Source organism: Drosophila guanche, unplaced genomic scaffold, assembly GCF_900245975.1.
Source record: "Drosophila guanche unplaced genomic scaffold, DGUA_6, whole genome shotgun sequence".
NCBI classification, from domain to species: Eukaryota; Metazoa; Arthropoda; class Insecta; order Diptera; family Drosophilidae; genus Drosophila; species Drosophila guanche.
This window is the reverse complement of record NW_022995747.1, coordinates 2545435-2557530: the sequence shown is the minus strand read 5'-3', so window position 1 is coordinate 2557530 and position 12096 is coordinate 2545435. Positions and strand designations below refer to the sequence as shown.

Below are 12096 nucleotides of genomic sequence, written 5' to 3'. Positions count from 1 at the left end.
TGGTTAGTTACTTTTTAGTTACTTTATAACTGCTGTCCTCTAGTTCTTAGACGAGCTCTAAGGCTCCCTCTCTAGTAAGCCTGTCTGGTTCGAGTAATCGTTTATTTCTTATTCCCAGAACCAAAGTACGCACCGCTATGTCCAATAATATCTTTCATAGATTTACTCAATCACTGTATATTCCGCTTATTGATTGTATCTTTTGTTTTTTAAGATATTTCTTAGGTTTCTAAACCCAGCACTAAGATTTCAATCCACAACAGGTTTCATGTGTGTGTGTTGTGTCAAGCCATAAAAAGAAGATGAAATGCAAATGTAGCGGAATTTCTTTGAATCTCTACTGCTGACATTCCAAGCTCTCCATAAAGCCAACACTTGTTCCATTTGGAAGCCTAGAAATGCCTCGAAAAGAGTTCAGCTGCGCCACTAACATGAGAATATAAATGGCTAATCTTTTCACTTCATTATTGAGCCCATATTTATTTATAATCGCCGCATATGCGCGTATTCCTGTGCCACTGCCAATGCAAATGTTTCCCAATCACATAATTACACTCGAGTACTCGAGTGTACACTCGCCATTCCTCGATGCCACTAAACACTTTCAAGATTGAATACTTTTCGTAACGGTGCCTCAGCTCATTTCCCACAACATAAATGTCATTCCCATTGTTCTCATAAAACAGAAAATTATACGAGCAACTCATATGCACTATTCCACATCATTCTACACCATTGTACACATTGGTGCTGAGCACTTTAGCACTTGCTTGTTGGCCTGCGAACAATTAACTTCATATTTCATTCAAGTTTAGACCAGAGCACTCGTTTGGCTGGCTGCTTGTCTGACCATTAAAGTCAAGCGGTCATTCCAACTAACACAAAAGAATTACTATTTTAATTAGAACATTTCCACAGCACACACTGCCACACTCTCCTACTCCGCTGGGGCGCCCAAGTTGCTCGTTGAGTTCAAGGCGGTCACGCCCAGAGTTGGCAGCAAGGTGGCTGGCCACCTTCCAGCGCTGGCCAGGAGCAGGTTGCTGCAAATGGGTCAACCAGTAGTCCTCCCTGAACGGGATGTGGGTCAGTTGCATAAGCAAATTGGTCGCTGCTGTTTTGGTTGTTGTCTCAATACAAAATCGATTTCCTTGCAACATTTTGTTGTCTGAGGAAAAGCTGTCGCTGCAGCAGCATTTAAATTTGAAATTTGGGTTATTTAACGGTTTCGGTTTCGGCAACAGCCGCCACAAACGACCATTGCCACAACAAGATAAACGGGTTGATGGGTTGGCAGGCAGCAGGCAGCGGACAACACGAAAGACTTGGGCGACAAACTGCGATTGTCCAGCATCGATTAACGCGTACACACATTAGCGGGTAAGTAACTGGAAGATTGATATTGGCACAAACGCACAGATACACACAGATACACACACAGCATATCCCGTCAGCTAATAAGGCTATAACGGCTTTTTGGCCAAGCCAACGAACAGAAACTTGCCTTGCACTTGTCCCGCTTTTGCCGCTTTTGCCGCTTGGCCCACAACAAATAGCCAAGAGAGCAGCCAAAATGCAAGGGCACAGGCACTGGGCTTAAGCGGGTTTCGGTAGGTCATATTTAGGCCTTAACTAAGCTTTTATCCTTGGTAGTTTTGCAGCTGCTGTTTTTGTTACACACTTAATAGTTGCCGACTCTCACATCGCGACGCTCACAACCGACTAGGCAAACACCACACGACCAACTGAAGCGATCTTCACCACTGCAAGTCCCACTCAGTGTTGGTGTTGGAGTTGGAGTTGCGATGAGACTAGTTTTTCACACACAGCGTCGAGGAAAACAAGAAAAGCCATGACAACAAGTGGCAGGCAGACTCTGCGGCAGAGTGGGAGGCAGGCTTGTCCACATCCTTGGCTCTACGCTCCAAGCAGAAACACAGTTGCAGAAACACACAGTCTGCCTGTGGCATTGCGTGTTTCAGCAAAGACAAAAGACAAAAGACAAAAGGCAGGCATGAACGAACCAACGAAAGCGAGAGAGAAAGAAGTGTGAGCAACAGGGAAGGAAGGTGTCCGACACTGACAGCAAAAGCCACTCGGAAAGTATAAGCAACAAAAGTTATTAACATAAAGCATAAACAGTGCAGGCAGGGCCAGAGCCCTGTCGATGATGTGCCACAGAGATGTTGATGACTGGTGGAAAGCAGTGAGCAAAGTCAAGTCATCAAAGCACAAAACAAATCACTGAATACGAAATACAAAATGCGAACGGACAGACAAAAGCCAGCGATAAGCTGCTGGGCACTCCAATCAAAGGTAAGCCCCTGGCCCCTTGCAATAAAGGCTGCAGCAGCAGCAGCGGCAGCAGCAGTGGCATCGTGTTAACGGTTCTTTGGCTATGCAGCAGCAGCGATCGAAACAGAACAGAAACAACACAAGGGAACTGCAGGGAGGCGCGCCCAAAAGGCAACAAGAAAATTGTAAAAGCGAAGAAAAACTGAAAAAGAAAGGCAAAAGGCAGAGGCATAACTTCCATAACTTTACATAACACCCGAAGAGTGCAGAGGGGAGTGGGGAGAGCGAAGCGGCAACTGACCGACAGCTTGAATCAACCTACGCAAAGGCTTGAGGGGTGGGGCAGGTGCAGGGCAGGGGTAAGGGTAAGCAGAAGGTAAGACGATCGGAACCGATGGAGTCAGCGGCTTGGAAAATTGGCGCGTGCGAATGCTCGTAGGAGCCACTTGTGCTTGTGCTTGGGCCTGGGGCTTGTGGTTTGCTGTAGCAGCCTGTTGCATCGGGCAGAATTAATGCTAATCAACGAGGGTGGGCCCAGAAGTTTGCCACAGTTTGGGCAAGTGAAAGCAGGAAGGGGAATGCCCCACATAACGATATGCAAACCAATGCAGAGTCTTCGATAACACCTGACGGCGAGGCATGAGGCAAGCAGCATGCATCGTTGGACTTTCAATATGTTTCAAAACCCTACGGAGATCAATTACTGCTCCATATGCACATTCGCAACCACTTTATCTTTATGCCAATCATAGCTTAAGTCTTGTGACTATGTTTATCAATTTTTGATGTCTGTTTGACTGCAAATCCATTCCAACTCGTTTTGGGGATTTCGTTTCGCTTCGCTGTGACTTTCGTTTCGTTTCCAGTTTATGCAATGGAATGAATGGACGCGGCCGCTGCCGGGGCCAGGTTAGCCAAGTGACAAAAAAACGTTTCTCTAAATCAAATCATATACAAATTCACGAATGCGACGAAATTGCCAGCGAAAAAATAATATTTACGAGCTTGTATTGAATGAATGGATTTTTATTATATCTATTTGGGACTGCACTTATGGGAGTAGTAGCTGAACTTCAAGGCCTCGGTTGAATGTACTCTGAATAGCAGGTGAATTAATTTGTTTGAGCCGCATTTTGTAATAGGATGCCAAAAAAAACGAATGTCTTTCAATTTTGCGCCCAAATTTTAACATTAGACATTTAACATTGGACATTTAACATTTACATCAACATCATAACTGACAAAGGCTGGCTGTTACTGCTGTCATTTAGCGGGGGCATGAACCACAACACCGTCTGGCAACACTGCATGAATCGTATTAATTTGAATTTATTTATTTTCTTTCAAAAAACAACCTAAATGGACGGAAAACGAACAGCTTTAACATAAATTAATGCATTGATTTGTGTACTGCATATATCTAAGTGCCTAAAACCTCATTGAAAGTGCAAAAACAGTGGATTCAGGCGGATTACTCGCGTTAATCACCGAACATATAATATTAAGTGCACTTTTCCTTACTTTCAGTAATCTGAATGCTTCATATTCTCCAGACTGAACTGCAAGATAATGACAATAAAGTTCATGGCATACGAGACCAGAAAAAGCCAAAAGGAATGATCCAATGTGAATAAGCCCAAAACGGAGAACTTGAGGCTGTCCAAGGGTGCGACTAAAGGAAATGTTGTGCTGCACTCCATTTCCTGCAAAGATAAAAACAGAGGGAGAGCCTTGAATAGCCTACCCCCTACTGTGTAGCAACCACCCACCTGCTGGTTCAATGCTGGCGGCAGATAGGCCACTTCCAGGCATCGTTGACGCAGATGGGCGTGTCGCACCTGGCAGAGATGGGCAGCCAGAATCAGAGCATAAAGCTGAATGGCGGCAATCAGACAATAGTTGGAGATGGTCAGCGGAACGCCATGCTGCGACACAAAGTACGACATGTAGGCGTACATATTGGCCAGAATGTTGACAAAGTAGCCAATGACCAGGAGAAAGATGCCCAGCTGAAAGCGGGCAACAAAATGCGTGGAGAGGCGCAGCCAGCGGCGTTCTCGCTGGAGCAGCTTCGCCACACCCGGTGACTCCTGCTCTAGATGATCCAGGCTGGCCAGCAGCAGCAGCATGCCCCCAAATATGCCATTCGCATAGACGCTGCTCACGTGCTGCACATAGAGCTGGACACTGTAGGCCAGTAGCTGTGTCCAGGGCAGTCGACTGCCCGCAGCCTGCAGGAAGGGCACATTGCAGAGGAGCTCGTAGAGCGACAGGAGGAGCTTCAGCCACAGCAGCAGCGTGGAGCACCAGCCCAGCTTCCGTTTGCCATGCAGCAGCGCCAGGCCAGTCAGCAGCTTGGCCAATCCCCGACGATGCCACAGATGGGCGCCCAGCAGAGCCAGCGAGACGAACACATCCCCCGTCATGGCAGCCAGCGCGATATTCTTGAAGATCAACGAATGCCGCACATTGGTGGCATCGTACATGGCTGCGCTCTTCCACAGCATCAGCGGCGCCAGTCCAATGAGCAGCAGCCAGCGGAGCACAGCGCTCAGGGTCAGCAGGCGGCGGCAACGGGCTCCCCGACGCCGACTGTAGCTGAAGGGCGCCAAGGCCAGCAGCTGCCACAGCCAGAGGAGCAGGCAGAGTCCGCAGACGTGCGGCAGTCGTGACATGTTCCGGACAACTAAGGACACCAAGGACACCCTAAGGGAGGCGCTGTCCACTTGTCCGACAGCATGTCCGTTCTATCTGCTGGAAATCAAGTGCAGCCCCGCGACACGCTCGTTATCATCGCACCCCAGGGGCACTAAGCCAATTCCTGATAAGTGCGATCGATAGCCACTCACTCATACTCATACGCGTGTGTGTGTGTGTGCGTGTGTGTGTGTGTGTGTATATTTTGTTATAAACAAATTGCAAACATTTTTACTGTAGTGGTGTATGGTTTCTGTTTGGCGTTGTGTCCCTCCTCTGGGGTGTCGTGAGTCAGCTCTGTGCTGCGGCGTTCAGGTCTTGCTTCTGGGCTTCACACGCAACTGGAAGGTTTTGGTCAGCGTGGACATAAAGTTGGGCATTTCCTTCATTTGATTTAGGGCCTCGTTCTTCGTATTCGACTGGTACTCGTAGGCCACCTTCCGATTGACGGCGGTCAGCAGGCGCAGCAGCTCGACGCCCTCGGGCTGGCCAGCCTCATTGAAGGCGGCCATGTCCAGGACACGACACAAGCTCTGAATGAACCACGAGCCATCGTCCACATTGCGAAACGAGAAGAATTCTAAAAGGAAAGCGAAAAGAAAAGTATAAGTTGGAAAAGTGGAATTGTAAGTGGAAAACTCACTGTCGAAGGTGGAGTAAAAGACGAGCATATCCGCCGTGCTGGGTATGGCATAGGTAATCGGCTGCACCGGCGCCACTGCGGCGGGTGCCAGTGATCGGGTCATCACTGAAAACGATTCAAACTCCACGGCCTTTTCCAGATTCTCGCCACGGCAGGCCTGTATGAAGAAGAGCTTCGGCTTGTTCTTCAGCGTCTTGCATTTGTCGCCCAGGAAGGGATTCCACAGACGCTCCACCGGATAGGACATGTCCCTGGCATAGACCTTGCCCTCGGTGCCATGCGACATGACCACAAGCACAAAGCAATCATTGTCGCTATGATCCTCGAGTGCCACTAAACATTACACACACATAAAACACTTCAATTGTAATCCTTTCTAATGCCTTGAGTCTTACTCACCCTCCTTCAGCATATCGTTGATTTCGGCGAAGGTCAGATCGTTGTAGGTTCGCACATCGAAGCCAAAGGTCTGCAGCGTGTGCTCCATGTCGTCGCGATCCCGTTCGGTGCCCACACGCTGCTTCTGCCCCTTGACATCCTTGTGATTGAGGATCAACGCGATGCCGGCGCTCGCACAGTTCTCGTAGGTATCCTCCACGGTGGGCCTGGAGATGATGATCCGCTTCAGATCCGCCTCCGAAGTGGGCGTCTTGGCGATCTGTGTGGCATCTGCTTTGTCTTTCTTGTGCTTGTTCTTCTGCCCGAAGAGCGAAAAGTCCGTGTCGTCCATTTTCCGTGTCTGCGCTGGGGTACGGGCAACCTGTGACTAAGCGCCGTTCCACAGTTTCTAACTTCTAAAAAGCTCCCTCTCCAGCCCCGCTATCTTATCAATGCAGTCGATGTCGTCGTTTTATCAGCAAACTCTCGTCTCCACTCTTCGCTATACATTTTGGAAGTGTTTATGGTGAGGGCGGCCCTCTCTCTCCCTCTCCCTCTCCCTCTGCCCCTCTGTGAGTGTTGATTAGCCTGCTCCAGGGGAAGTTACATTCATTGCCGGCAATTGGCAGCAAATAAAATTGCTCGAGACAATTTGATTTGGAGTCGAACGAGTCGGTCACGCCCCGTCCATGGGGGTAGAAAAGTCGACACGGAAAATGGAAATTGCCAACATCCGCCAAAGTGTCATCCTTGCTGCTGGCCTGTTCGCCTGCTGCCACTTGATGTGTTTTCAATAATTTTCAGACGCGCAAAATGTCAAAGTTTGCCACCACCAAATTCAAATATTGCACGCACACAAAGTAACGGAAACCGGAAATGAGTATGGCACCCCAAAAAGTGGCAAGGCAATGGAGCCTGCAAAGGAGTGGGATAAAAGTGCCATCGCTGACAAGTGTACCCATGTAGCCGTGTACCGTGAATTGGGTACCGTTGAGTGTACCTCGAAGTGTGACATCTTCATTGGCCGTTGTTCGATTATTTTAACATATTTTCTTCAATATTGGTTGATTTCACCTTGAAGTACACAATTCCTAGCTATACGTAGTTAGAAACTAGCTAAATTGCCAGCACTGTTTCCAATTGCCATTGCTTGGAGAGAGCGTGTTGCTCACTTTTGCGTGTCAAGTATGAGCTGCTCTCTAGCTCATTCTTTGCTTGTTGTCAGAGAAATTATCTCCATTGTGAATGGGCAATATTGTCATATTGTGAATGGGTAGACAGTGTGGCCAACTCTTCGTAAAAAAGCTACAACACTTACACGAACCCGGTCGGGTTCAAATACACGAGCACCAAACACAAAAATCAAAAATTTCGAACCGAGCGGTCGAGTCGCGCGTCAACGAACAAAAATCACGGAAGGCAAAAACGCGTGCGTGTTTGACGGCAAGAGCTTCATTCGCGCGAATTTCGAAATCCAACTCCTCGGCGCGAGTTTCGTTCCATTGTTGTTGTTCTTAGCTGCAGGAAAAGAAAGCAGAAAAGAAGGGAAAAAAGCAAAACAAAGTTGTGACAAAAAAGCAACACACCGACAAAACAGCACCCCAGTGTTTGTGAGTGGCAAGTGCAGAAAGTATAAATATATTGTAGTTGCTGTATTTTGTCGAAATTAAATTATGTTGAGTGCTTAACACAGCTCGAAGGTGAAGTGCAAAGCGAAAGGAGAAAAGAAACGCCGCCGCCAGGCCAGGGCATAATAAAGCAGCGCGTCGCAGCATCCAGCGCCCCCCGCCACATCCATCCATACATCCACCATCCTCACCAAAGAGAGGTGCAGGCGGCGCAAAGTATGTAAAAGGTGAACCAAACAAACCAAACTGTTTGATTATAATAAGCGGCGGGTCGGGTCGGATCGGCATCGCCCACGAGCAGTGTGCCGGGTGCCGGGTGCCGGGGTAAATGCATATGCACACGAAACGGTCATGTTCATTTATTATACCAGGTACTCGGCAGGGGCACAAAGGGTATATTGTGTTGGTGCAACAGTCAGATGGAGTGGTGGATAAGTTTTGATTATCATTAAGCCAATAGCAGCACATTTACCTTCAGGATGATAAAACATACTCTGGAATGTAATTTCGAATAACTGTATTAATGTATGCCGGTTGTGTTGTTGTTGCTTAATTCCCGTTGGACGTTGTGTGTCCCGTTAGCTTATCAGAACTTTGTGCAACGAATCAGTGTCACTGGCTACTGCAGTTTTCGCACTTTTTATGCTGTGGAACTCTACTTTCGTTCGGTTTGGCTGTTATTTTAGACATTAGCTGATGAAAATCACATCCTGAGTACAGGACATGGCATCCTGCCTATGGCTACGTTGGAGTTTATTTTTTCTTTCTTTTTTTAGATAAGTACTTCCCGAGTAGCGGGTATCTTATAGTCGGCATGTTGTTTTTACCTTTTTTTCCATACACACACACATGGTCATGTACCGCTGCATATAAATGTGTGTGCGTGTGCTTTGTATGCAAAACGTTGACAAAAAAAACAACAAAAATTAGGGGGTTGGCCGACGACCGACAGGATGACAAAAGAAAACAAACCCGAAATACGTTTTTGGGCTGTTCCCAAAAACAAACCAAGAAAAAAAACCAAACGAAAACGAAATCAAATCAAAAGCAACTCCGCGCCGACGAACAAAATAGGAACACAGCAAAAAATAAGAAAGAGAAGAAAAATCTTCAGTTTGCTTTTAGGCGAATGGACCGGGCAAAGCGCATAAAAAAATAGATTAACATACGGGGAAAAAACATTGAAATTCTGCCCCAGCCCCAGCCCTAGTCGAGCCCTAAGCTCCTGCAGCAAAAACAGAATTTCCGCAACAACAACAACAAATTGGCATCAAACCAGTTGGCAGAGTGACCAGGTCTTGGCGATTTGTATGCTTTTTATGCGCCTCTCTGCAAATGAAGTTGCAGCGGACATCTAATGAAGCCCCAGTCCAGGCCAGTCCAGGCCAGTCCAGGCCACGGGCCCCGGGGAGGGAGACCCTTAAATTACTGACACACCTTGCTCAAATATTCAAGATACTTTATGGGCAAATATGCCTGCCACAGCACTCCGAGCAGCGTGCCACGAGCCATAAAGCCATGCCAGACATGCCAGCAGGTTGCTTGTTGTTCGCTTCCAGCCATGTCCCCCCCTCACTGTGTAGGTGTAAATTCTGTAGCAAAAACATTCATTTATGATCTGGCGAAGGTTGCGCTTTTCGCTCGACCCTTTTCATTATGCTCCCTGGAGGCCTCTTCGGGGTCAGGTAGTGTCTGTCGCCTTCGGGTGCGGGCATTTCTACAACATTTTTATGAACTTCTCAGCCTGAGGGCAATTATTAAATATTCAAGCTTTTTGCAGCTTTAAGATAAGCTTGGGTTGTGCTCCTCTTTGATGTTTTTTTTTTTGCTGCTGGTGGGGAGGGGACTGGGAGTCCTTTCGGCAGCACACACACAACCCCCGACAATCTGTCGGCATGCGGGAGACAGCAGCAAAGGCAAACAAACATTAATTGTAACTGTAAATGGTGTGAAATGAGTGAGTGAACTGAGCAACTGAATGAATAAGTGAACGAATGAATGGATGAATGGATGGATGCTTAGCAGCAGCAGCTTGAATGAATGACAGTCAAGTGGAGTGGCGGCTCCGAATGGTGCTGGTGCTGCTGCCGCTGCTTTTTGGTGCTTCTGCTCTCAGAGCACAGAGCAGTGAAAATTGCGTTAAGTGGATGTCATCGCAGCCCAGCGACAATTTTGATGAACTCAACAAGAACACTTGACAGCGTAGTGGCACAGTGGTAGGGCAGGGAGCTGGGAGCAGGGCAAGTGCCAGTCGTAGAGCGCGAGCGGAGGGAGGGACGGGCGGGCACTGTGAGTCCGAAAGTAAACGAAACGCTGTCGCAGGCCATGCAATAAACGAAATTATGACGCTAAATTGAACACAAAACGCCCAGAGAGTGGAAGAGAGGGAGAGGCAGAGAGAGATCCAAAGAATAGTCCAGGGAAGGTATAGTTGAACGGGGAGATGGAGATGTTTGATGGGGTTTGAGCATAGGCAGAGGGGTAGGTGTAGGGTTTCATTTTCAAAAGCATCATCGCCATCGCACTTCCCTCGACACTCCACTCCACTCCTCCTCCCCCCCCCCCCCCCCCCCCCCCCCCCCCCCACCCCCGTTCGACCATCACATTTAACGCGCGAATGAACAGCAATCAGTCGAATGGGGGGGGACTGGACAGGGCATGGCCCTCGCTCTGGACCAGAAGCTGGGCAAATGGAACTGAACTTAGTCGATGGAACCCGCAAAACTGTAACTGGTTTTGTGTGGGGTTCAAAACCATCGTGCAGCAGGCAGCCACTGCTGAACATAACAATAAAAATCATGATAGACACGGAAATACGGAAATGCTATTTTTGGGGTTGTGCCTTCACACGGGAATGCGAATGGGAATGGGAATGGGCATCGGAATCGGGAATGGTCCACGTCCGCTCTGCACTAAGCGGAAGGTGAAAATTAAGAAATTAGCGTGAACGCTGGGGGTGGGGAATACACAGCACCGCATACACGTTGAGAGGATGAGCGGTAATCGCTGTCTCCCTCTCTCTTTACGAGTTTTGGAGACTGGGAGCTTGAAGCTGCTCGTAAATTGCCAGCCACAGCAGCCACCGCCGCTCACTTTAACTTAATTATATAATTTGTGAGACAGCAGCAGCAGCAGCAGCAGCAGCAGCAGCATTCACCACTGGGAAGGGAGACCAAAAAAAGCAAAGAGAAGCTACACACAGCCAAAGTAAGGTTTCCAGCCACTAAAGTCCAGAAAAATACCCTCAGAAAATGTTTGTTAAAGGTTTTTAAAAATTATAATTTAGTGCTGGCTTTGCTGTAGCTACTATTTAATGGAAATGCAAGCAAATGATACATAAATTATCCATAAATTCCTGGTAAACATCTCAGGCAAAAAAAAACATACCTCCCTCTGTTATGACAGGGTATCAAAAGAAGCGGCAGATTGCTTGGTTTCTGCGGTGCACTGGAAATTAAATGAGCCGAATGCATTTAAGCCCAAATCAGCGCAAGCCGTCGGCTTAGTGAAGGCAAACGACGACGAGGACAAACTCTCTGTCTTGAGTGAGTCAGCAGGCAGCAGGACCAGAGCCCAGGCTGACAGTAGGTTGTAGCTGGAAAAAAAAGTAAATAATCCTTTAACCACAAAGCAATTATGCAGCACAGCGGCAAAGGAGACAGGCCCAGACCGAGGGAACGAACGAACGGGCGAACCAACGACACAGACGACAACGCCAGCAACGGCAACGGCGACATCTTGTCAGCCAGTGAAAAATTACCAACCAATGACAGAGACAGTGACAGAGAGAGAGAGAGAGAAAAGAAGATAGTGGCTGCCCACAGGTTGCTGTTGCTGCCAGGAAAAATTACTTAAATTATACACCAAGCCAAAAAGTCTAGCAAAAAGCTGATGTGAGTATTTAAATGGCCCGACAGCTGCTCATGGGCGCCATAGCCGCATATGGCTGCCTTGCATTAAGCTGCAGTGGCACGCAGAAAGGGCCAACATAATGTTGATAGTTGCCGAAACTGTTTACAATTAATTATACACACATTTTTGGACACAAACGACAAAACCCCTATAAAAATCACTGTTGAATACTGAAGAGGTGACAGAGCACAGGACGCGACACAATGGTGCCATTACTTATCCAACCTTCTGTCACGGCATAGTACGTGCTTGCGGTTAGGCCAAGCAGCGTTCGGGAAATACTGTCCACAGGGAGAGCATGGCACTCTGCATTGACCAGCCAAAACGGGTGATTTGATGCGTGCCAACGTGTCCTTTTGCGGTCAGCCTAATGCAGGGGATTAGCCCATAATTTCGAGTCCTAAGAGACAGTTCTGAGGGTGATTTGGGATTTGTTTCCTGTTTTAAGCGGTGTACTTTTCTGCGTATTTTGCATCATTTACAAGGGAGTTTTAACAGTATTATTTCCATTTCCCACAATATATGATCATGAGTAGCTCGGTT

The 12096-nt window shown here is 47.8% G+C and overlaps 3 protein-coding genes across 25 annotated transcripts in view; 1 reads left to right on the top strand and 2 right to left on the bottom strand.

Annotated features, from left to right (window-relative positions):
* Positions 1 to 3806: 3806 nt before the first annotated feature.
* On the bottom strand, positions 3807 to 5021 carry LOC117583404 (putative gustatory receptor 89a). Its single transcript, XM_034271690.1, has 2 exons — positions 4065 to 5021; positions 3807 to 3998 (listed from the first exon to the last, which is right to left on the bottom strand). The coding sequence occupies exons 1-2, from the start codon at positions 4968 to 4970 to the stop codon at positions 3819 to 3821; spliced, it is 1086 nt and encodes a 361-aa protein (XP_034127581.1). The 5' UTR covers positions 4971 to 5021; the 3' UTR covers positions 3807 to 3818.
* A 176-nt stretch (positions 5022 to 5197) lies between these two features.
* Positions 5198 to 6416, bottom strand: LOC117583403 (caspase-3). Its single transcript, XM_034271689.1, has 3 exons — positions 6035 to 6416; positions 5636 to 5968; positions 5198 to 5572 (listed from the first exon to the last, which is right to left on the bottom strand). Exons 1-3 carry the CDS (start codon positions 6363 to 6365, stop codon positions 5304 to 5306), a joined length of 933 nt encoding a protein of 310 aa, XP_034127580.1. The 5' UTR covers positions 6366 to 6416; the 3' UTR covers positions 5198 to 5303.
* Positions 6417 to 7329: 913 nt separating this feature from the next.
* The window catches only part of LOC117582789 (collagen alpha chain CG42342), a 67200-nt gene continuing 62433 nt past the window's right edge, over positions 7330 to 12096 (top strand). For 5 of the 23 annotated variants that reach the window (XM_034270784.1, XM_034270789.1, XM_034270788.1 and 2 more), the window contains exon 1: positions 7339 to 7857. The gene's annotated coding sequence lies outside the window, so the exon portion shown is untranslated. Of the gene's footprint in view, positions 7869 to 12096 lie in introns of all 23 variants that reach the window. The other 18 variants (XM_034270779.1, XM_034270777.1, XM_034270778.1 and 15 more) reach the window with 8 other exon arrangements.